Source organism: Oncorhynchus mykiss, chromosome 18 (assembly GCF_057628025.1).
Source record: "Oncorhynchus mykiss isolate SJ-2025 chromosome 18, ASM5762802v1, whole genome shotgun sequence".
Taxonomy (NCBI): Eukaryota; Metazoa; Chordata; class Actinopteri; order Salmoniformes; family Salmonidae; genus Oncorhynchus; species Oncorhynchus mykiss.
Genome location: NC_143039.1, coordinates 57,793,604 through 57,820,027, shown reverse-complemented (window position 1 = coordinate 57,820,027; position 26,424 = coordinate 57,793,604). Strand labels below are relative to the sequence as shown.

General features: G+C 42.6%; 1 protein-coding gene across 1 annotated transcript; it reads left to right on the top strand.

Annotated features, from left to right (window-relative positions):
- Positions 1-18,205: 18,205 nt before the first annotated feature.
- LOC110496434 (protachykinin) lies at positions 18,206-26,254 on the top strand. Its single transcript, XM_090208867.1, has 5 exons — positions 18,206-18,881; positions 19,798-19,900; positions 20,131-20,154; positions 25,255-25,311; positions 25,481-26,254. Exons 1-5 carry the CDS (start codon positions 18,771-18,773, stop codon positions 25,525-25,527), a joined length of 342 nt encoding a protein of 113 aa, XP_090064993.1. The 5' UTR covers positions 18,206-18,770; the 3' UTR covers positions 25,528-26,254.
- The last annotated feature ends 170 nt before the right edge of the window (positions 26,255-26,424 follow it).

Here is a 26,424-nt window from a genome sequence, read left to right as displayed (position 1 = left end):
TAAATTGTTTGGTGGATGACACTGTCTATGGCGATGCCAATGATTTATACCAACAACATTAGTGTAACAATGAAAAGATAGGATGGGGAGAATGGATGCCAAAAACTCCTCAGATGTGGGCTTCGCTTCGTAAGGGAATAACATTACTCAGAAATTGGAAAAACTCGATTAAAGATGTCTGCATTCCAAATGGCATCCTATTCCCTATGTCGTTCTTTAAATTTAGTGCGTATATGGAATAGGATGCCATTTGGGACACAACCTATGTGTCAGGTGCTTCGTGACTAACTAGCTGTGCTCAAACTTGCAGCACTCAAATTGGGTGAAGCTCAAAATCGTCTCTTGAAAGCAACATGCAATCATTCTTAGTCACTGCTTCTCTGAACTCCATTGATAGTGATACATTGCTGTATAATGAAAAATCCTTGTTCAAGATGATATTGTATTGTAGGCCACATCCCACTTGATTGTAAGTGTACATATTTCATATACTTGTATACATTATGTTAACGTCCATGGTGTCACATCTGCCACAGTACTGGGTATACCATCAACAAGCATGACACGTATTCTGTGATTGCATAACTCTGTAGCATTTTGACACATACCCCATGTCCCTGTCCAATCCATTACAAGCAGCTAAAGATCTTCATACCATCCCCCTTCCATCCTCCCAAACGAGACAAATCTTTATTTACAACAGCCATCCGTCACAGAACACTAAAACATTTCATTAAAGGGATGAGAAGAGGCCACATCAAGGCCATGATAAACAGCATACGTTTAGCATTATCCTAACCTATAGTACTGATCCATATTAATGTGACTCTGATGAACGATAGAGTTGTTGGGTTTCTTTACAGGCCAATGTACTGTACGTGTCAAGTAACCAAGTCAAATAGCACGAGGAGAAAGAGGCCTCTTTAGAGACAGCTATCCCAGGTTAATCCCTGCCACCTTTAACAAAACGATGGATCGTTGACTCACAGAGCACAGGGATCAGAGTACAAGGGATCAGACATGCAACCGTTCTTGAAGTGTGACCAATGATGCAGAATGTGTTGTGACGTTAGGCAATAGAGGAGGTTTGTGACATTGACTTTGTTCATAGGACTTATCTTCAAATTGGAACAGAACATGTACTCAACTTATCGAGAACTTGAAGGTTAAGATGTCACATGATCACAGATCACAAACCCTTCTCTGTGTAGGAGTTGGCGCAGGTGCATTGTAGCTTAGTTGTCTGCACTGCTGGTCACTTCATCTACACGGTTGAGTTCTAAGAAAACCGGAAATAAGCTTTCAGATAAAAACCCTTTTCCGAACACCTGAGCTATTTAAACAGAGTGAGGTTTTCGACACACAACTCATAGGCTAATGCTGTAAAAGGGATATTGTGTCCTGACCGCCGTTTTAATCACATGTAAATTATTTTGTACTCTATCAGCTAAAGTAGGGGGGGGGGGTTTACTTCCACATCAAATAATGGACACTGTCGTGAAGAAGGGTCTGTCAAACTGTACATACACCTCTGTTACCTCTTAAAGAACTAAAACATGGCCTTATTTGTAGAGCTGTTTAAACCATGCCAATAACATGTCAAGTATCTTACTCTTATCTTAATAGTCTACCGTTTATGGTTTGGTATATAGAACAATATGTGGCTTACATTTTGGCCGTAGACAGGGGTATACAGTCTAGACTACACAGTAACGAGACACGTCAGCAAATACAGTAACACAGTAAAGTACTGTAAAGTAAATACAGTAAGACAGGTCATTTCCGTTGACAGACTCACAGTCTTTCAACAATATGATCAAATAACTTTCTGTAAGTAGTACATTTAATGCCGAGCACCATAAAAACGTTTTTCAATAGTTTAATCTCTTGCCCTAAAATCTGCCAATATCAATTGAATGACTCTGGCTCAGCTTTGTGTGTACAATGTGAGTTTGTGTGTACAATGTCAGCAGCCAGGAAATTAGATATTTTATGTGGACACAGGAGGAAGATATGGCCTGTGCTAAAGATAGCTGTGTGTGTGTGTGTGTGTGTGTGTGTGTGTGTGTGTGTGTGTGTGTGTGTGTGTGTGTGTGTGTGTGTGTGCGTGTGCGCGCGTGTGTGTGTGTGTGTGTGTGTGTGTGTGTGTGTGTGTGTGTATGTGTGTGTGTGTGTGCGTGTGTGCGTGCGTGCGTACGTGCGTGCGTACGTGTGTGTGTTCATGGATTTAATATTGCCTACCTGTAGGCCTATGTGGCTGGGATTTTAAAAAGTCATAAACAGAGAGGTCTATTTTGAACAATTCTAAAGTTGGGCTTTGTAAAGTCAATATCTGGCTGAATGGGAAACAGATGTTTGTAGGAGAGCCGTCCTCTTTCAGGCTTTTGGACATTCCTGGATTTATCTACTTTAATTCTACTTTATTACAACATGAATGTTGATGTTGATACTGAGAGAAACCTTAACAAACATTTCACTGGACATGTTTGCCATTATCTTTTATCAATAGGCATATATTTCCTTATTGGAATGAAGAAAAATACCCTTTTCAAGGTCCTTTCCAAAATAAAACTTTTCCTTCCTTCTTCAGATTTTTTATGGGTATTAGGTTTAGTGTAGTCTTATATTTCACAAAGCTATTTTATATTTCACAAAGCTATTTTTAAAAAGTAATCCATTCAGTGACAGAGAAAAATTACAAATTACAACCTACCCTTGAGTCAAGGATGTTCCCCCACATGTGTACAGTCGGAAGTTTACATACACTTAGGTTGGAGTCATTAAAACTAGTTTTTCAACCACTCCACAAATTTCTTGTTAACAAATTATAGTTTTGGCAAGTCGGTTAGGAAATCTACTTTGTGCATGACACAAGTCATTTTTCCAAAAAATGATTCCAGAAAATGATGTCATGGCTTTAGAAGCTTCTGATAGGCTAATTGACATAATTTAAGTCAATTGGAGGTGTACCTGTGGATGTATTTCAAGGCATACCTTCAAACTCTGTGCCTCTTTGCTTGACATCATGGGAAAATCAAAAGAAATCAGCCAAGACCTCAGAGAAAAACATTGTAGACCTCCAAAAGTCTGATTCATCCTTGGGAGCAATTTCCAAATGCCTGAAAGTACCACGTTCATCTGTACAAACAATAGTACGCAAGTATAAACACCATGGGATCACGCAGCCGTCATACTGCTCAGGAAGGAGACGCGTTCTGTCTCCTAGAGATGAACGTACTTTGGTGCGAAAAGTGCAAATCAATCCCAGAACAACAGCAAAGGACCTTGTGGAGATGCTGGAGGAAACAGGTGCAAAAGTATCTATATCCACAGTAAAAACGAGTCCTGTATCGACATAACTTGAAAGGCCGCTCAGCAAGGTAGAAGCCACTGCTCCAAAACCGCCATAAAAAAGCCAGACTACGGTTTTGTTAGAGGAAATTATGGTTGAAATGACTAATTATGTATACATTCCAATCAACTGACTAGTCCAAATGCTGTAATGTACTGTACATGTGAATTTTCTCTCTTGCTCCCATTCCCAATTGTATATAATGTAGTCAGGAGTTTAGTAACAATGAAGGTCTGTTCCTTAGTTCATTCAGTTGTACAATCTCCAGGTGGCAGGAACGGCCCATCTCCAGACTGTCTAGAATGTTGATTTATACTGACTGGCCTTGACTTCATGCTGATAACGCGAAGGCTCGAGAGCTAGAGGGCCCTCTACTTGTGAAATAGATAGAACGTTTAGAAAACGCTGACGTCATTTTCACTTTATAACCTGTGGAAATATGTGTATGTGGTTAGTACTCTCTTGAAATAAACGCTGTTACCTGGCTTTTAAGACTGGTCTCGATCTACTTCATGCATAATTAATTAACTTACAACTCATTAATGAAATAGAAAGAGTGCGAATTTGGTTTTGGCTACAAAACATACAGGAATTTAGAAATTCCACTAACAGGTTTGCAACTTCACATAGGGACAAAGATCGTACTTTTTGGAGAAATGTCCTCTGGTTTGATGAAACAAAAATAGAACTGTTTGGCCATAATGACCATTGTTATGTTTGGTGGAAAAACGGGGAGGTTGCAAGCCGAAGAACACCATCAAAATCCTTGAAGCACGGGTGTGGCAGCATCATGTTGTGGGGGTACTTTGCAGCAGGAGGGACTTTTGCACTTCACAAAATAGATGGCATCCTTAGCAAGGAAAAGTATGTGGATATATTGAAGCAACATCTCAAGACATCAGTCAGGAAGTTACAGCTTGGTCGCAAATGGGTCTTCCAAATGGACAATGACCCCAAGCATACATTTCACAGTCTTAAAATAAAGTGGTGATCCTAACTGACCTAAAACAGGGAATTTAGACTAGGATTAAATGTCAGGAATTGTGAAAAACTGATTTTAAATGTATTTGGCTAAGGTGTATGTAAACTTCCCACTTCACCTGTGTCTATGGACGTATGCACTACCTATATCAACGTATTTTTCTGTGCATGGACTGAAGGACATGTTTTCAGGTTGTCCTTTTTTTACGAGTCAATAAAATGGTGTCATATGCAAAGATTGTGTTCGGTTGAAAAACAATCTCCTCACGGTACTCTATTGCGTTAACACTCCATGGAATTTCATACCTACTAGGGATGCACTGCACAGAGCAATTTACTGTATCTCTTTCTGATTGGGATTTCTCTGATGCATATTGTTTCAGCAAATACATTGAAAACAGAGTTCAGATAACTGAAAGCAGTGAAAGCGGTCAAGAGACTTTCATTTGACACAACTGACATTGTATCACAGGCACTTCTCCACTACAGGGTCAAAGAGGAGTAAAGAAGCTAAGGATGCTTCACATGTTTACGTTGTTCCAAAGCACAATATACTGCATGTGCTTAACCAGCCAATCATACACCCTACAGTAGCATAGACATAAGCCAATAACAATAAGAGTGATCTGTAGCATGTAAAGTGTAGCATAATACTGCATATTGTGTACTACGGATAATACTGTATATTAGTCAATGACTCCACAGCCTTGTGAACACGACATGAGCAACAGAATTCCACAAGCATCACATAATTGCAGTGTAATTATAACAAAGACAATGGAACAGAGACAAGTGACGAGTTAAATAGACATGCATTTATTGTTAATGGGCTTTGTCAACTGTTTTTAACAAAATGCATTGTTGAGAAACCAAAAGGTTATTCAGGGGTTCAGAAGCTTAGGGTGGGGGTTTATATAAAAAGTAGACAAGCAGAAATAAGAAGCTATTATCAAGTGTTTATGCCCTCTGGTAGGTACTTTGTAGTCATGTACAGGGACAGGATTTTTGTCCTACAGTCTTATCGAGTCTAGAATCACCTAAAAAAAGATAGCAACAGCACAAAGGTGATCTGGTTCAACAATCCCTCCAATATGGCCCAAAACCTTTCTTACTGGACCACAATCATTCAGGCTGTAAAATTTCACTCAGAATATATTTTCTATTTTTGTCTAGTTTGCATATTATAAAGCAATCAAGCAGTCCCACACCTGATTCACTCTGACAGACAATCTGTGAATCTGATTACTTTGCCAAAGCTCCAGAGAAAAGAGAGGAGAGCCATGTCTGTCTATTTGGGGACTTTATAATCCAATCCACCTGAACTGACGTGCATGAAGAGCACATGAATAGGACCAGAGCCATAATACATCTCTCTCTATACAAGCATACTGTATATTATGTACACCGAGTAAACAAAACATTAAGAACACCTGCGCTTTCCATGACAGACTGACCGGGTGAATCCAGGTGAAAGCTATGATCCCTTATTGATGTCACTTGATGAATCCACTTCAATCAGCGTAGACGAAGGGGAGGAGATTAAAGAAGGATTTTTCAGCCTTGAGACAATTGAGACATGGATTGCGTATGTGTGTCATTCAGAAGGTGAAGGAGGAAAACGTTCCTAATGTTTAGCATACTCAGTGTATATCTATAGACATCTTTTTATATAGGGAATCTCTATGTATGGATCTGGCTCTGAGAAGGACCAAACATGCAACAAAGGAGGCATAAAGGAGACATGAAGGGGATCAGTAGTGGTCACTCGTATTCAATCTGAAGTGGAACAGCTACAGTGTCTTTAGAGACAAGACAAAAGAACCAGTAAGGTAGAAAATGTCTTTACTGTTGTTCTTTAGTATAATTGGGGTAGTTTGACGTTCAGAGTACTCTCTTTTTCCTCTGTTGACACAAGTGGGCATGTCATACGTCCATGCTATGCAGCCTGCTACTGCAAACCTACCGAGTGCAATACACCCTCGGTCCTTTCTGTTTCCATCCTCACAACTTCTCTCCCCCTAATCCTACTCTATCGTTCTTTCTCTCTCTCTCTCTGTCTCTCTCGCTCTCTCTTTCCCTCCCTATAACCAGTCCCCAAAACTCTCTTTCTATTTCTCTGTATCTCTCTCCCCCTCCTCTCTCTCCCCCTCTCCCAAGGGGAGATCCTGCATATTCCCCTCTCTGTCCGACAGTAAGTGATGATGTCTGGGGCCAGTTGCACAGGCCTTCCCATCAAAGGTGTATCTGATCTCTCTCTTGACATGAGGAGGACATCTCTTACAATGTTCTACTTACTTTATCCACCACCGTTTGGATTCCCTGACATCTAAAAGTTCCTTCTCTGGTCTCTCAATAAGCTACATACAATGTAATGGTCGGGTTAGATTGATTCTGGACAAATGCATACAGCTCAAGAGAACGGATAGAACAGAGAGGAGGCACGTCATGTCTCAGTATTACTGCTGCTGGATCCAGAACTAGTTGACCAAAAGACTGTACTAGACGAAGAATCAAGGAACAAATATGGCACCGTACCACACAGCTTCAGGCATAGCTAATCAATCCCTTCTGATCAATAACCTTATCAAATATACACTTACACAGCCTTCTCTCTTCCTCACGTTAACTTTTAACACTGGCTGTAAAACTAACGCGAGACATAAAAACAGTTTTGTTTCTCAGGCTCTTAAACATGGCCTGGGGGGACTATTTGTGGTGGCATAGATCAGTGGTAAAGCCAAGGCACTGGTTGGTGGAGTCTTTGTTTCATTCATATTCTATTTCTCTCCAGAATTGATTCTCCCGGGTCTTCAAGTTTGTCTCTTTGACTGGATCTGTGGGAATAAGTAAGACGAGGGTGTCAGGTGGGCAAGTGATATACAATGGCCTTTCAGACAAGATCAATATTGCCACTCTGCTCTTGTCTGCTCCTCTTCTACCTGGACAATGATGTGACATTCTGCTTCCGATGGTCTTCTGAGATACATCTGAAGGAGTCAGTCTAGTCTGTAGCTGGAGGATAGGCTGTTGTGGAGGAAATATTGATAAAAGACACTAGGAAGTGGTTTTTGGACAGCATTCCGCTCAGGGTCACGTTCCATTCAGGATCATTGATAGCAGAGTTTATATTAGTGGAGTGCTTTTAATTAAGGTGGTTGGGCAACTTAGGCTGGCGGTGGAACTTCGCCGACGGGCGACGGCAGGGCTTGCCAAGTCTAACGGAGGTACAGCACGGTACTCAGTCTGTCACATCCTGACCTTAGCTCCTTTTTTATGTCTGTTTTAGTTTGGTCAGGGCGTGAGTTGGGGTGGGCTTTCTATGTTTTTCTTCTAGGTTTGGTATTTCTGTGTTTGGCCTGGTATGGTTCCCAATCAGAGGCAGCTGTCGATCGTTGTCTCTGATTGAGAACCATACTTAGGCAGCCCGTTGTCCCACTAGGATTTGTGGGTAGTTATTTTCTGTTTAGTGTGTTTCACCTGACAGGACTGTTTCGTTTCTGTCATTCACTTTGTCATTTTGTTTTGTGTGTTCAGTTCTAATTCATTAACATGGACACTTACCAGGCTGCACATTGGTCCCATCTTGACTACTCTTCCTCAGATGAAGAAGAGATTCGTTACACAGTCACTCTCATCCCCTCCCTCTGTATTCATCCCTCTCTGACTGAGATCCCATATGGCAAGCTGCAAAGACAAAGTTGTCTACATCATGAAAATGTATGAACACTAAAAATAAGCTTTTTGGTGTAGGTTTAGAGTAAAGGTAGCTAGATAGTTAGTTGAACATCTACAAACCACCTGTAGGCCACATTCCAAATAAGGTGATATCGAGCCCTCCAACTCATAAATATTAATGGAAAGGTTGAATTAATTGGCAACTTAGAGGATTGTCTGTGTTGTTGATCACTCTTCAGATATTACTGGGATTCAAACAAGAACCAATAAGTATTTGCTTCCCTAAAGCAGAATATTGCTGACTTGCCTTTCAAAGAGACTTGAGGCTCTAACAATCTATGGATGGAAACAAAGAACTCAATATTCAACACAGTATGTGTCTATGGACTGTCCTCAACCTTTATATCCATCAGCAAACTTCCTTTTCCTCCTCTGTATTCTTACACACACTCCGCCACACACAACCTGTCACACACACACACACACAGGCACACCATCAATGACAACACTGGAGCGGAGCCAATGTAGTGATGTTGTCTGTGACTCACCAACCACAATCTGAATGATGATGAGGCTCCCTCTGAGAAACAGGCATACACTAATAGGATCTTTGTCTTGTGTTCCCCATATAAGGTGGCTGATGGCGGGACAGTCAGTCCTGGGCTGAAGTTGAAATGAATAGGAGAAACAGGTGAAATAGTTGACAACCGAAACTGTTAATAAACTGAAAACTATTGCTTGGAGATTATTACAGGAGCCAGTTCATGTTTGTGATTCAGTTGGTCAAGATGGAAAGTTATTGAAAAGGAAATTAAAACTTCATATACCTCAGTGCTTTACATAATACTGGAGAAAGTCACCTCATCCACCACCAATCTGTTGCCCGGACCAGACTAAATAACCCTACTGTTAAATATAGAGTGAACCACTGCAGTGTGGTCAGACCAGACTAAATAACCCTACTGTTAAATATAGAGTGAACCACTGCAGTGTGGTCGGACCAGACTAAATAACCCTACTGTTAAATATAGAGTGAACCACTGCAGTGTGGTCAGACCAGACTAAATAACCCTACTGTTAAATATAGAGTGAACCACTGCAGTGTGGTCAGACCAGACTAAATAACCCTACTGTTAAATATAGAGTGAACCACTGCAGTGTGGTCAGACCAGACTAAATAACCCTACTGTTAAATATAGAGTGAACCACTGCAGTGTGGTCAGACCAGACTAAATAACCCTACTGTTAAATATAGAGTGAACCACTGCAGTGTGGTCAGACCAGACTAAATAACCCTACTGTTAAATATAGAGTGAACCACTGCAGTGTGGTCAGACCAGACTAAATAACCCTACTGTTAAATATAGAGTGAACCACTGCAGTGTGGTCAGACCACCAGTCCGGTATGATTGGTCACCTTGTTAGCATGAACACTGATGTCATCCCTTCGTGACGGAGACGCCATTTTGCTTGAACTGAGCCCAGTCATCAATCATCTCCCTCAAACTCATTACTCAACACTGTTACAATGAATCAAGTGACAGAAGAGACGACGCACATGAATGGAGAGCAGTTTCCCCTGCTGTGACCCAAGGTTGCATCCTAAATGTTCCCTACATAGTGCACTAAGTGGTGTACTATATAGTGAATAGGGTGCCCTTTCAGACACAACCCTAGTTATCATGGACAGATGGAGCTGAATTTGTTTCAATTCCCACATGTCGTATGAAAAGAAACCACAGGACAAACACAGACATGCCTTATCCTAACATCAATGGCTTGACATTTGAGAGTCATTACTTCTCACATCAATAGAGCCTGCACTTTCCAGCACAATTTTGAACTTCTAATGCAGTAGGGATAATAAGGAAGGGAGTGGTTTGTGACTCAGGAGAGCAGCGGCTCACCGATATGTCAGTTCATACCGTAGTTACAGCTGCCTAAACATCTGCTATGCGGATGTCGAACAAAGCTGTTACCTCAATCTGATGGAATCGGTCTTTTTTGACAGAATCATTCAGAATTCACTCAGTTTTGCCAAACAGCATCAATGTGGGATGTGTGAAAATGTCCACACAATAAGACTGTCCTCTATGCTTACTGGCTGTTTGTATCTATCTGCAGCAGGCTGACTTGTTCATTACACATTTTATGCACCACGTAATGGCTTGCACTTCAAATCCACTGACATTTTCAATATGGTATAAAAACCACAATATGATCCCAGCCAAGAGACATTATCATGTTATATATATTTTATGATTCATTGTTGTGGGAGAGACTCTGTTTCTGAAAGGAGGGAGAGGGAGAGGGAGAGAGAGGGAGAGGGAGAGGGAGAGGGAGAGGGAGAGGGAGAGAGAGAGAGAGAGAGGGGAGAGGGAGAGGGAGAGGGAGAGGGAGAGAGAGAGTGAGAGGGAGAGGGAGAGGGAGAGGGAGAGGGAGAGGGAGAGGGAGAGGGAGAGGGAGAGAGAGAGTGAGAGGGAGAGGGAGAGGGAGAGGGAGAAAGAAAGAGCGAGAAAGAGAGGTAGAATGATAAAAAAGCAAGAAAACATGATTTTGTTCAAGTTAAAGCCCAAACACAGAAATATGAAATGTTTTTTTCCACCAGGTTTTCTGACATGGTAGTCAACTTGATGATGATGGGTTGTGATTCTATAATCTCAGAGTCCCATTCGATCCCTTGTCCTGTTATCAGATGGAGATAGTGACATGTTGAGTGATACCTGCTGGGGATCAAGCTGATTCTGTTATCTACATGGTGGTGACATAGAGCCTCACCCCGGTCACCTGCCATGCCGCGTCGTATCATGCCATCGTATCACCACAGCTCTCTATATAATAAGCATATCTCTGTCTGTTTCTCTCTGCCTCTCCACCCTGCTGCACATGTCTTCCTTGTCTTCACCATGCCTCCCCCTCTATCTACAGTGCCTTGCGAAAGTATTCGGCCCCTTGAACTTTGCGACCTTTTGCCACATTTCAGGCTTCAAACATAAAGATATAAAACTGTATTTTTTGTGAAGAATCAACAACAAGTGGGACACAATCATGAAGGACAAAGCGATGCAAGCGATAATATTGAAATGGAAGGAGTATCAGACCACTGCAAATCCACCAAGACCTGGCCGTCCCTCTAAACTTTCAGCTCATACAAGTAGAAGACTGATCAGAGATGCAGCCAAGAGGCCCATGATCACTCTGGATGAACTGCAGAGATCTACAGCTGAGGTGGGAGACTCTGTCCATAGGACAACAATCAGTCTCGTATATTGCACAAATCTGGCCTCTATGGAAGAGTGGCAAGAAGAAAGCCATTTCTTAAAGATATCCATAAAAAGCGTTGTTTAAAGTTTGCCACAAGCCACCTGGGAGACACACCAAACATGTGGAAGAAGGTGCTCTGGTCAGATGAAACCAAAATTGAACTTTTTGGCAACAATGCAAAACGTTATGTTTGGCGTAAAAGCAACACAGCTCATCACCCTGAACACACCATCCCCACTGTCAAACATGGTGGTGGCAGCATCATGGTTTGGGCCTGCTTTTCTTCAGCAGGGACAGGGAAGATGGTTAAAATTGATGGGAAGATGGATGGAGCCAAATACAGGACCATTCTGGAAGAAAACCTGATGGAGTCTGCAAAAGACCTGAGACTGGGACGGAGATTTGTCTTCCAACAAGACAATGATCCAAAACATAAAGCAAAATCTACAATGGAATGGTTCAAAAATAAACATATCCAGGTGTTAGAATGGCCAAGTCAAAGTCCAGACCTGAATCCAATCGAGAATCTGTGGAAAGAACTGAAAACTGCTGTTCTCAAATGCTCTCCATCCAACCTCACTGAGCTCGAGCTGTTTTGCAAGGAGGAATGGGAAAAAATTTCAGTCTCTCGATGTGCAAAACTGATAGAGACATACCCCAAGCGACTTACAGCTGTAATCGCAGCAAAAGGTGGCGCTACAAAGTATTAACTTAAGGGGGCTGAATAATTTTGCACGCCCAATTTTTCAGTTTTTGATTTGTTAAAAAAGTTTGAAATATCCAATAAATGTCGTTCCACTTCATGATTGTGTCCCACTTGTTGTTGATTCTTCACAAAAAAATACAGTTTTATATCTTTATGTTTGAAGCCTGAAATGTGGCAAAAGGTCGCAAAGTTCAAGGGGGCCGAATACTTTCGCAAGGCACTGTATGTCTATACTCCCTCCACCTCCCACCTCTCTCCCTCTACCTCCCGCTACCTCCCACCTCTCTCCCTCTACCTCCCTCTACCTCCCTCTACCTCCCACCTCTCTCCCTCTACCTCCCTCTACCCCCCACCTCCCACCTCTCTCCCTCTACCTCCCTCCACCTCCCTCTACCTCCCACCTCTCTCCCTCTACCTCCCTCTACCTCCCACCTCTCTCCCTCTACCTCCCACCTCTCTCCTTCTACCTCCCACCTCTCTCCCTCTACCTCCCTCTACCCCTGCCTCCCCCTCTATGTATGTCTATACTCCCTCCACCTCCCACCTCTCTCCCTCTACCTCCCACCTCTCTACCTCTACCTCCCTCTACCTCCCACCTCTCTCCCTCCACCTCCCTCTACCTCCCACCTCTCTCCCTCTACCTCCCACCTCTCTCCCTCTACCTCGCTCTACCTCCCACCTCTCTCCCTCCACCTCCCTCTACCTCCCACCTCTCTCCCTCTACCTCCCTCTACCTCCCACCTCCCACCTCTCTCCCTCTACCTCCCTCTACCTCCCACCTCCCTCCACCTCCCTCTACCTCCCTCCACCTCCCTCTACCTCCCACCTCTCTCCCTCCACCTCCCTCTACCTCCCACCTCTCTCCCTCCACCTCCCTCTACCTCCCTCTACCTCCCTATACCTCCCACCTCTCTACCTCCTTCTACCTCCCACCTCCCACCTCTCTCCCTCTACCTCCCTCTACCTCCCACCTCTCTCCCTCTACCTCCCTCTACCTCCCACCTCTCTCCCTCTACCTCCCTCTACCTCCCACCTCTCTCCTTCTACCTCCCACCTCTCCCCCTCTACCTCCCCCCTCTACCTCCCTCTACCTCCTTCTACCTCCCACCTCTCCCCCTCTACCTCCCCCCTCTACCTCCCACCTCTCCCCCTCTACCTCCCACCTCCCACCTCTCTCCCTCTACCTCCCACCTCTCCCCCTCTACCTCCCACCTCTCTCCCTCTATCTCCCATCTCTCCCCCTCCCACCTCTCTCCCTCTACCTCCCTCTACCTCCCTCTATCTCCCACCTCTCCCCCCTACCTCCCTCTACCTCCCACCCCTCCCCCTCTACCCCCCTGCCTCTCCTCGTCTCTCTTTCATACTCTCTTTCTCTCAGTATCCATCTCCCATTTTTTTATCCCACAGGATACCCGCTTCTTCTGATTTAATAGCCCTTTCCCCTTCCTCCCTCTCCTCTTCCCTCTGTTAATCAGATGATTAATATCCATCTAAAGCGTCTTGGTGACCACAGATACCATGGCATCACAGATAATGTCATTAATATTAGCAGCAGCGTAAATCGATCCACCATAACTTTGTCTCCAGACCCGCCAGGCAGCAGGGAATTTTAAGTCACTGCTGACTTATTAATCCTGATCCATAAATGTAATATTTGTTATTTATAAACGGAACATTTTAATAATATATGCATGTGCTCTGACGACAGGCACAATGTGACGTGGCAAAAGGTCAAATGTCAAAAAGAGGAGTAGATTCAGGTGTCATTACAACACATCCTATAGGTTGGATCTCTGTAAAATGGCCACATTCTGACTGGGTCGATCCTAAAGTACATGAAAAACCTGTGGATTTCAGTTCAGACATAACATCATCATAACATAACATAACATGTATCATAGATACAGTACATGTACATGACAATGACATTCCATCTATTGCGAATGACAGACAGGCTTTGCACCTCACGTGTTATTTTCGAGTCAAATTAACATTAGCATTTTGCCATTGATTGAATAAAAGGAGTCCATTATTGCTGGGATAAAGGCACTTGAGTTGTCAAGCACGAATTGGGCTGCGTGGACACTGTGGAATGTGTGTTGTCGGTGTATCTCTCTCTTCACAGCCAGCAACTTTCTGCAAAACAAATGACCTGGCTCCTCTCCACTTTGCAGGGTTATTCACTCAGGTAAATGGTTCAAATACAAAATAAATACACAGAAATATGGGTGGTATTTTACAATGGTATTTGTTCTTCACTAGTTGCCCTTTTCTTGTGGCAACAGGTCACACATTTTGCTGCTGTGATGGCACACCGTGGTATTTCACCCAATAGATATGGGACATTGTCAAAATTGGATTTGGTATCTAATTCTTTGTGAGTCTGTGTAATCTGAGTGAAATACGTGTCTCTAATCTGGTCATACATTTGGCAGGAGGTCAGGAAGTGCAGCTCAGTTTCCACCTCATTTTTTGGGCAGTGTGCACATAGGCAGAGCTGGCTCCCAAGAGAAGATAGGCTATGGCAGCCTCTCTCAATAGCAAAGCTCTGCTCACTGTACATAGTCTGTACATAGTCAAAGCTTCTCTGAATTTTGGGTCTGTCACAGTGGTCAGGTATTCTGCCACTGTGTACTCTCTGTTTAGGGCCAAATAGCATTCTAGTTTGCTCTTTTTTTGTTTGTTAATTCTTTCCAATGTGTCAAGTAATTCTCTTTTTATTTTCTCATGATTTGGTTGGGTCTAATTGTGTAGCAGTCCGGGGGCTCTGTGTGGTCTGTTTGTGTTTGTGAACAGAGCCCCTGGACCAACTTGCTTAGGGGACTCTTTTACAGGTTCATCTCTTTGTGTGTGATGGCTTTGCTATGGAAGGTTGGGAATTGCTTCCTTTTAGGTGGTTGTAGAATCTGGATTTTGATAATCAGCGGATATCGGCCTAACTCTGGTCTGCATGCATTATTTGGTGTTTTACGTTGTACAGGAAGAATATTTTTCCATTTTTCAAGTCTTTGTCCCATTTTGTGAATTCTTGGTTGGTGAACGGACCCCAGACCTCACAGCCATTAAGGGTTCAATAAAGGATTCAATGGGTTCAATAATGGATTCATGTATTTTTTTACCAGATCCTAATTGTTATGTTGAATTTTATGTTCCTTTTGATGGCGTAGCAGGCCCTTCTTGCCTTGTCTCTCAGGTCGTTCACAGATTTGTGGAAGTTATCTGTGGCGCTGTTGTTTAGGCCAAGGTATGTATAGTTTTTTGTATGCTCTAGGGTAACGGTGTCTAGATGGAACTTGTATTTGTGGTCCTGGCAACTGGCAAGCCTATATTTTTGTCTTACTAAGGTTTGTTGTCATGGGCTGTGTTTTTAAAAACTGCACACTTGTTTGTGTACATGGATTTTATAATGTTGTATGTTTTTCCCCCAACATCTCTTTCCATCAATTTGTATAGCAGATCCTCATATGAAAATCAACAAAGCATGAGAAGACTTTGCCTTTGTTTTGGTTTGTTTGTTTGTCAATTAGGGTGTGCAGGGTGAATACGTGGTCTATCGTACAGTAATTTGGTAAAAAGCCAATCTGAAATGTGCTCATTACATTGTTTTCACTGAGGAAATGTGTAAGTCTGCTGTTAATGATAATGCAGAGGATTGTCCCAAGGTGGCTGTTGATGCATCGCCCGCTGTATTTATTGGGGTCAAATTTGTCTCCACTTTTGTGGATTGGGATGATCCGTTCTTGGTTCCAAATATTGTGGACGATGCCAGAGCTGAGGATGATGTTAAAGAGTTTAAGTATAGCCAATTGGAATGTGTGGTCTGTATATTTTATAATTGAATTTAGGGTACCATCAACACCACATGTAAGGACCGACGCCGGGGATGAGAAGCAGGTACGGGGAGTCAAACATATAATCAGGAAACACAGAAAACAAGACAGGAACAGCATCAGCACACGGGTATACAAGAACATATGACAATAAATGCAGAAGCAGGGAACAGAGCAGTGAACCAGACAGATATAGAGAAGGTAATGATTGAGTCCAGGTGACTCCAATAATCGCTGACGCGCGTGACGGGGGAAGGCAGGTGTGCGTAATGATGATGGCAGGAGTGCTCAATGCTGGGGAGCCTGGCTCCTCACTAAAAGGCACATGACAGCCCGCTTGGAGTTTGCCAAAAGACACCTAAAGGACTCTCAGACCATGAGAAACAAGATTCTCTGGTCTGATGAATCCAAGATTGAACTCTTTGGCCCAAATGCCTAGCGTCACGTCTGGAGGAAACCTTGTACCATCCCTATGGTGAAGTATAGCACGCGCTCCAGCAGGTATATCTCACTCGTCACCTCCAAAGCCAATTCTTCCTTTGGCTGCCTCTCCTTCCAGTTCTCTGCTGCCAATGACTGGAACAAACTGCAAAAATCTCTGAATTGGAGACTCTTACCTCCCTCACTAGCTTTAAGCACCAGCTGTCAGAGCAGCTCACAGATCACTACACCTGTACATAGCTCATCTGTAAATACCCCATCCAATCTACCTAAACCCCATACTGTATTTATTTATTTATTTATTCATCTTGCTCCTTTGCACCCCAGTATCTCAACTTGCACATTCATCTTCTGCACATCCTACCATTCCAGTGTTTAATTGCTATATTGTAATTACTTTGCCACCATGGCCTATTTATTGCTATACCTCTCTAATCCTACCTCATTTACACATGCTGTATATAGATTTTTCTACTGTATTATTGATTGTATGTTTGTTTATTCCATGTGTAACTCTGCTTTGTTGTATGTGTCAAACTGCTTAGCTTTATCTTGGCCAGGTCGCAGTTGTAAATGAGAACTTGTTCTCAACTGGCCTACCTGGTTAAATAAAGGTGTTCTCAACTGGCCTACCTGGTTAAATAAAGGTGTTCTCAACTGGCCTACCTGGTTAAATAAAGGTGAAATAAATAAATTAAAAATGTAAAGAAATGGTGGTGGCAGCATCATGCTGTCGGGATGTTTTCAGTGGCAGGGGCTGTGAGAATAGTCAGGATGGAGGGAAAGATGAACGGAGCAAAGTACAGAGAGATCCTTGATGAAAACCTGCTCCAGAGCGCTCAGGTCCCTCAGACTGGGGGCGAAGGTTCACCTTCCAACAGGACAACGGCCCTAAGCACACAGCCAAGACAACGCAGGAGTAGCTTCGGGACAAGTCTTTGAATGTCCTTGGGTGACCCAGCCAGAGCCCAGACTTGAACCTGATCTAACATCTCTGGAGAGTCCTGAAAATAGCTCTGCAGCGATGCTCCCCATCCAACCTGACAGAGCTTGATAGGATCTATAGAGAAGAATGGGAGAAACTCCCCAAATACAGGTGTGCCAAGCTTGTAGAGTTACACCCATGAAGACTCGAGGCTGTAATCGCTGCCAACAAAGTACTGAGTAAAGGGTCTGAATACTTATGTAAATGTCATATTTCAGTTTTTATTTTTAATACTTTGCTAAAATTTCTAAAAACCTGTTTTTGCTTTGTCATTATGGGGTATTGTGTGTAGACTGATGAGGGAAAAAAACAATTGAATGAATTTTAGAATAAGGCTGTAACGTAACAGAATTTGGAAAAGGTCAAGGGACTATATATGTTTTTGCTCTCTCTCTTTCTCTCTCTTTCTCTTTCTTTCAACCTCCATGATTTAGAGTTTGTTTAAAAGCTCTGTGGGAGTGTCATGTAGGCCTACAGCACTATGTGTCCAGAACCATTGTCAAATAGCCTATATCTGGGTAGAAAGGAAGAAAGCACACAGCATCCTCTTCTGAGAGAAGCCTATAAGTGATTGGGGGACCTTGTCTGTGTGATGTTAGAGTTGTTAGGGGGGTTCAAAAATTATAAAGTTCTGTAGGCCTATCTAAGATTTTATTTAAACATGTTTACTTTCTAAAGTAACATATGAAATCAGAAAAAAAGATGAGACTCCTGTTAACATGGTTTAGCAATTCTAATTATTCGATTTACAACTATTCATTTTTACAAAAGTTTAGAAAAGTGACTTAGAATCCAAACTTGTCAACTGCAATGTGAAGATTCTGGAATGTTTGTTGAAAACATCTTCCACTGATATATAAGATGCACATCAATTTTCGTTTTATAATGATTTTGTTGCTTTGGCGTAGGACAGTCATAAGTACTTACGTAGAAACCTTGAACTTCAGTGCGTCATCAGACTCTCCTACTCCATTCGCTTCACTTGGACATTCCGATTACAACGGGAACAATAAGCAGAGTGCTAAGGAGGGTCATAGGGGAACGTTTGAAAGTAATATCGACCATATGCAAAATACCACTACGGATGTTAGTCATCACACAGCTCCGAGGAAGTACATGTCAAGTAAATGTACTTGATTTAAAGCGAATTAAGATACCTGTCGCACTTCTACCCCTTGCTATATAACCTAGTGCAGTACTACAGTGTGGTCACAAAGACCCATCAGGACCAAGGTGTAGGCGCTGTAGAGCGGCAGAGCGCGCGGACTGGAGCAGAGAGGGAACTGAGCAGAGGTTTCAACCAAGGAAGGAACATTTCATTTTTGCGTACGCTTAAGACACTTATGTGGAGAGGAGACGATACCAATTTCCGCAGGTGTAAACATCGAGCTCTCAAAAGTCCTAGAGAGGGGTTGAAAAACATTTAAACTCAGTGTACAAGTGCTTTAATAGCCTATTTATACTTTTTAAAATAGAAACAAACGAAGAAAGAATAGTTTTAGGGCGGAAGAGTTGCGCGCAACAGATAGCTGCATCATGAAATTACTTCTACCGCTTGTGATAGCTTTTATTGCTATTGCCCAATTTTTTTGTGAAGAAATTGGTCCAAAAGAAGATCTTGATTATTGGACAAACGATCAAATTACGGTAGGAATGATTTAATGATTTTACATAACAAGACAATTATATATTTTTTTCGTTAGAATCGTCTATTAAACGAATTTAAAAAATGAACGTGTAAAAAGGTATGATTGCTTAACTATTGGACAAAAAATATTGTTTAATTTAATGGCACAGCCTTAAATTGTTTCAACCTATTTTTTATCACACATGTTATAAAATATTTGTATGCTGATGTCTGTTATAGGATAATTCACCTGTTTCGGAGAGTTTGGTGATGCGTAATTAAGCATGTATAGGGATTAAATAATGTCGGGTGAAAGATTTGTTATGATTCATTGGGCGTAAATTGTGAGCTTTTAGCTCAGTGTACAGCGATCATTACTTTAGTCCCAGATTGAAGCTTCATTCACATGTAGCGCACGTTCAACCTTTGACATTGCGGGTTGGGCGACTGCCAAGTCTCTGGGCGGATCTTGGGGCATATTTCTCATAAACTTCAGTCAGATTGGGAACATTCAGCAGGTAGGCCTATGTAATCATTGCCTCGCCTCTGAGGAAACACAGAGCGTTGTAACAAGGCGGGTGGGTTATATTATTCAATAAGGAAGGAACCAAAGGACCTGGGATGTCTTGGATAAGTGATGGACACTTTAATGAGCCCGTGGTCATTAGTAGCTGTTGGGCCCCTGCTTTTAGACTAATGTTGACTCTAGAAATATAGGCTACACCGTCAGATAAAAATAGGATCGGATATGAAAGTTCACACGGGGTGTCTTTACTGATATATATAGATTGCCCTGCGAGATTAGATCTAGAGCCATAAAAATGTACGATATTTTACGCAGAGCTATAGGCTTGTAGGCTATAAAGGAGTCTGTCTCCCCCTCCTTCTATACCCTATGTCTAATGTTCCGTTCATTTGATTTCCTCCCTCGTGCAGGACGAGTGGCTGTCGTCTGACCCGTTCAGAGAGATACTGCGGAGGATGACGCGGAAACCGCGGCCTCATCAGTTCTTTGGCCTGATGGGGAAACGCTCCTCCGGTAAGACCGTGCCTCCTCGCGCCTCGCCCTGTCGCCATTCTTCAGTCTCTATAAGACACTTTCCCGTTTGTATTAAAATGAATCACATTAATTGATATGCATTATTATTGCAATTCATAATTACAAACTGTATATCAATATCTTTACGCACGTTTTTTGCCTATTCATAAACGAAATTACATTATTGTAGGCCTACATTGATTGTGTTTTTTCCCCCTTTCTTCCAACAGCGAATGCACAGATAACCCGAAAAAGTAAGTGACAAAATCATAATTAATTAATCTTTTCATTAATATTGGAGAATATTTCCCAATAATTGTCCTTGCATACCGAAATATGAAGCCATGGTTTATTTATTAAGATATAATTAGTTTTACTGACATGTTACAAAGGCACAATGTCTGTGCATAACTGAGCAAGTGAGGCACACGTGTGTAGGCTAGGCAGGTGCTGGTAGCCTGTCAGGCAAGGTTGGGGATTATTTGCACATCAGGTCAGGTGTTACAAGTTATGACGTTTGATGACGTACTTCACCATGTTGGTTGTAGAGGTTCGTGCTAACCATGCGTGGGAGGGAGAACACACACCAAATGTTGCCCAGCAGAAAAATAAGAAAATGCATGGGTTGAAAATTGATATTTATTTTGCATAATGGTAAGTAAAAGTCAAACGAAAGAGAGGGAGAGAAAAAACAAATGTGTCAGATGTTTTAATTAAATCACAACCCACACAGCTAACAGGTCCTTTGAGGGATTTAAGGAGACAGTAGGTGGTCTTCAATGCCTTGAAAACCCCAAAATTCCCTCACTAGGGTACATCCTTTTAATTATGCCTTAAATACCTCTATTCCCTCACTAGGATACTAGTCTTAAGTCTGTCTTGAAGACCACTCCATTTCTTCACTAGGATGGTAGTGTTAATTCTGCCTTGAAGACCACTCCATTTCTTCACTAGGATGGTAGTGTTAATTCTGCCTTGAAGACCACTCCATTTCTTCACTAGGATGGTAGTGTTAATTCTGCCTTGAAGACCACTCCATTTCTTCACTAGGATGGTAGTGTTAATTCTGCCTTGAAGACCCCTCCATTTCTTCACTAGGATGGTAGTGTTAATTCTGCCTTGAAGACCACTCCATTTCTTCACTAGGATGGTAGTGTTAATTCTGCCTTGAAGACCCCTCCATTTCTTCACTAGGATGGTAGTGTTAATTCTGCCTTGAAGACCACTCCATTTCTTCACTAGGATGGTAGTGTTAATTCTGCCTTGAAGACCACTCCATTTCTTCACTAGGATGGTAGTGTTAATTCTGCCTTGAAGACCACTCCATTTCTTCACTAGGATGGTAGTGTTAATTCTGCCTTGAAGACCACTCCATTTCTTCACTAGGATGGTAGTGTTAATTCTGCCTTGAAGACCACTCCATTTCTTCACTAGGATGGTAGTGTTAATTCTGCCTTGAAGTCCCCTTGACCCCGACTGAGTAAAAAAATGTGATGACGTTGAATCAACATGGAAAAAGTAATCAATGAAAGGAAATGTACCAAATAACTTTGAACCTAAATCCAATTACATGGTGATATCATATTTTTTTTCATACGGAATTCACTGTAGTTAACTCAACCAAATGTAAATCAAAACTAGACATTGAGATGACTAACATCTGTGCCCAGTGGGAGAGAGAGAGGGACATCCCACATCCCCTCTGTTCAGTCATTTAGGTATTTCTTAAATGACTCCCCTACTCAGCGAAAGGAGGCAGCAAGTGCAGCATAAATACATACTGTACAGTGCATTTAGAAAGTGTTCAGACCTAATCCCTTTTAACACAATTTGTTAAGTTACAGCCTTATTCTAAAATTGATTTTTTTTAAATGATCCTCATCAACCTACACACAATACCACATAATGACAAATCAAAAACTGATTTTTTGAATTTCTTTGCACAACTTGATTGGAGTCCACCTGTGGCAATTTCAATTGGTTGGACATGATTTGGAAAGGCACACAGCTGTCTATATAAGGCCCCACAGTTGACAGTGCATGTCAGAGCAAAAACCAAGAACACATTGGCCTCTATCATTCTCAATTGGAAGAAGTTTGGAACCACCAAGACTCTTCCTAGAGCTGGCCGCCTAGCCAAACTGAGTAATCGGGGGAGAAGGTCCTTGGTCAGGGAGGTGACCAAGAACCCGATGGTCACTCTGACAGAGCTCCAGAGTTCCTCTGTGGTGGTGGGAGCACCTTCCAGAAGGACAACCATCTCTGCAGCACTTCGCCAATCAAACTTTTATGTTAGAGTGGCCAGACGGAAGCCACTCCTCAGTAAAAGGCACATGACAGCTCGCTTGGAATTTGCCAAAAGGTACCTAAAAACAAGATTCCCTGGTCTGATAAAACCATGATTGAACTCTTTGGCCTGAATGCCAAGCGTCACATCTGGAGGAAACCTGGGACCATCCCTACGGAGAAGCATGGTGGTGCTAGAATCATGCTGTGGTGATGTTTTTCAGCGGCTGGGACTGGGAGACCAGTCGGGATCGAGGGAAAGATGAATGGAGCATAGTACTACGAGATCCTTGATGAAAACCTGCTCCAGGGGCATTTAGGACCCACATTAAGCACACAGCCAAGACAACGCAGGAGTGGCTTCGGGACAAGTCTCTGAATGTCCTTGAGTGGCTCAGCCAGAGTCCGTACTTGAACCCAGTCTAACATCTCTGGAGAGACCTGAAAATAGCTGTGCAGCGGTGCTTCCTATCCAACCTGACAGAGCTTGAGAGGATCTGCAGAGAAGAATGGGAGAAACTCCCCAAATATAGATGTGCCAAGCTTGTAGTGTCATACCCAAAAAGACTCGAGGCTGTAATTGCTGCCAAGGGTTCTTTAACAAAGTACTGGGTAAAGGGTCTGAATTCTTATGTAAATGTGATATTTCCCATGGGGTCTTTAGAAAATGTTGCCGGACTGGTTCCCCCTGTATATAGCCTCATTATTGTTGTGTAATTTTCTTGTGTTACTTTTAGATTTTATGATTTTTTTCAACTTTAGTTTGTTTAGTAAATATTTTCTTAACTCTATTTCTTGAACTGCATTGTTAAGGGCTTGTAAGTAAACATTTCGTGGTAAGGTTGTATTCGGCGCATGTGACAAATACAATTTGATTTAATATTTTGTTATTATTGTGTTATTATGTAAATTAGGTATTTCTGTTTTTCGCTTTGTCGTTATGGGGTAGTGTGTGTGTAGATTGTTGAGGAAAACAATCCATTTTAGAATAAGGCTGTAACGTAACAACATTTAGAAAAAGTCAAGGGGTCTGAATATGTTCTGAATTGACTGAATATATGGTATAGACCACTGTGTGGCAGGAGCCTTAATGCAGGCATGACTGTACATTACTCATCATTGGAAGCAATGAGAGAGAAATAGAGAGGGGAGAGAGAGGAATGGAAGAAGAGAGAGAGAGGGGAGAGAGAGGAATGGAAGAAGAGAGAGAGAGGGGAGAGGGGAATGGAAGAAGAGGGAGAGAGGAGAGAGAGAGGAATGGAAGAAGAGGGAGAGAGGGGAGAGAGAGGAATGGAAGAAGAGAGAGAGAGGAGAGAGAGGAATGGAAGAAGAGGGAGAGAGGAGAGAGAGGAATGGAAGAAGAGAGAGAGAGGGGAGAGAGGAATGGAAGGAGAGAGAGAGGAGAGAGAGGAATGGAAGAAGAGAGAGAGAGGGGAGAGAGGAATGGAAGAAGAGAGAGAGAGGGGAGAGAGGAATGGAAGGAGAGAGAGAGGAGAGATAGGAATGGAAGAAGAGAGAGAGAGGGGAGAGAGGAATGGAAGAAGAGAGAGAGAGGGGAGAGAGAGGAATGGAAGAAGAGAGAGAGAGAGGGGAGAGAGAGGAATGGAAGAAGAGAGAGAGAGGGGAGAGAGAGGAATGGAAGAAGAGAGAGAGAGGGGAGAGGGGAATGGAAGAAGAGGGAGAGAGGAGAGAGAGGAATGGAAGAAGAGAGAGAGAGAGGAATGGAAGAAGCGGGAGAGAGGGGAGAGAGAGGAATGGAAGAAGAGAGAGAGAGGGGAGAGAGAGGAATGGAAGAAGAGGGAGAGAGGGGGAGAGAGAGGAATGGAAGAAGAGAGAGAGAGGGGGGAGAGAGAGGAATGGAAGAAGAGAGAGAGAGAGAGGGGAGAGAGGAATGGAAGAAGAGAGAGAGAGGGGAGAGAGAGGAATGGAAGAAGAGAGAGAGCGAAGGAGAGAGATGGGGAGAGAGCAAAGGTGAGCGAGAGAGGGAGGCAGAGAAAAGGGGAGAGAGAGAGTGCTTCAATCAATGCCCCAAGGACATTTAGGCATTAAATTAGATTGGTTACGCGGGTGATGGAAAGATGGACCCGAGCATCTCACCCTTCCACACAAACTGTTGAATATAAAATATACATTATACAGTATATATATTATATATATACACTATACAGTATATATATAATATATACATTATAATATATTACAGTATATAACACACAATGGAGGGGCCAAGCACTTATGACGTCCGGAGGGAAAATTGTAAGTGACTCGTGACTAGACCACCAATGGAAATTGCACAGGATTCCGTCGCCCCGTTACGATCATCATGATTCCCAAACCCCTGATGTGTTGCCAGATAGGGTATGTTGACAGATAGGGTATCCCAGGGGTCTTACGCAGAGTTTTATTACCCCACCACTCCCCCTTCTCCCCCACATCCTCCCCTGTCTCCCCCATTCCCTCCACCTTTATATTCTATTCCATTAGTGTGATTGACAGAGTCTGACAGAGACATCCGTCAGTCTGTGACGCAAGTGTCCCCTCAGTACATGCATCCTATCCCGCCCTCCTAGGAAAAACAATCTCCAACCACTACCCTTCCTTCCAAAGCGTGTGGGTGGCCGCCTCTATATCTCTCAGTCACTAGGGCAAGGGGACAGGGACTGAGTCCATCCATCAATTTGCACAAGACTAGATATCTGCCAGAGTAGGAGGAGTGTAGATATGATTCTACACACTCTCCTCTCACCATTTAGGTTATACACTATTCATTGCATCACTGACGAAAATGATTGGTCACATGTTATTTGGATAGTCCAGATAGATGTTCTACAGATGGTCGTACAGTCAACACACTATCTGTTGATAAGCAACCGCTTGCTACGGTTACAGTTAGGGTTAGAATAAGGGTAAGGGTTAAGGTTAGGGCTAGGGTTAAGGTTAGGGTCAGGATGTAAACAATATTGGCAGTTACTGAAAGAACTCGCACCTTTTTGCTCTGCACACAAGTCACTGCATCACTCATTGTCTATAACTGCAGTGTCAATGGTATTGGCTGTCTTCTCTTTCAGGGCATAAAATGAACTCCTTTGTTGGATTGATGGGCAAGAGGAGCCAAGACGAACCAGGTACAGGCCTCATATTGGCTTCTTACACTACTGAGTCGAACCGAGCTGAACCAAGCTGTTCTTAGCTGGCCTGGTTACGAATCCACAATAATTGCAGGAACTGGGCTAAAAATGACAATCTGAAAAGAATCTGTGCTGTGTTATTTACAAGCTTTCTCTTCAACTATAGATTCATTTGAGTGGAACACACAACAGAACTACAACAAGCGCCGCTAACCAGTTAATCTGTATCCAGTCCTCTGCTATTGGTCCGCTTCTCAACAAGTCATTCCTACAGAAGATCGGAAGGGGTGTCTGATGCGTAGTTTTGTTTCCTCCAAAATATGTGTCGTCAAATTGATTGTAATTCCCGTAATAAAATGTCTGTTTTCACATCGTGTTGATGTAGCTGTACTGTACCTGACTGTGCCAATTTGACTTGTTCAGGAAGAATGCAGGAGTGTGATCTGAATAGGGTTACAAAATTCTGTTAGTTTTCCCAATCATTCCCAGGTTTTCCAGAAATTCCGGTTTGAAGATTGGAATTAGATGGGAAATCATAAGACGGACATTGTCACCCTCGGTGTGAACTGATACTGCTACCGTACCTTACAGAAACATTATGTTATTTAATGTATGTCAAACTATTTTAGTACCATCACCATATCATCGGTTCCAGAGAATACTGTTGTCGTGGACCATCAAAGCAAAGCTCTACCCCAGGGTATGTAGAAAATTGCACTGCCAATCCCACTGTCTAGTGCCTCAACTGTTTTAATCACAACTGATTGTTCTGTAAATAAACTAAATACTCTGGTACACTACAGACATGCTGCTCCATCAGGACATGCTCTCATTTAAATTGACTGTAAATCAAACTGTCATGTTTATGAAACCAAGACGTATGGTATGACAGAATACTTGTATGTAATTGTGGCTTGATATATTAAAACTATTTTCTTTATTGGTGGAACTTGAATTCCTTATTTTCACTGGTGGACTATGCTGTGTAGAGGGTGTTGATAATGTGGAGTGGTCCACCCTCTAGTGGACAAAGAAAGTAGCACACAGTTGCCAAATTGGGCAAACCCTCCCTCTCACACAAGTGCATATGATCCAATATCCATACCACTT

What these genes read in the sequence shown, in the direction of transcription:
- LOC110496434 (XM_090208867.1), top strand. Translation starts at nt 18,771, where the DNA reads ATGAAATTACTTCTACCGCTTGTGATAGCTTTTATTGCTATTGCCCAA. An exon ending in GGACAAACGATCAAATTACG is followed by an intron (nt 18,882 to 19,797) that starts GTAGGAATGATT and finishes TCCCTCGTGCAG; the next exon opens with GACGAGTGGCTGTCGTCTGA. An exon ending in TGCACAGATAACCCGAAAAA is followed by an intron (nt 20,155 to 25,254) that starts GTAAGTGACAAA and finishes CTTCTCTTTCAG; the next exon opens with GGCATAAAATGAACTCCTTT.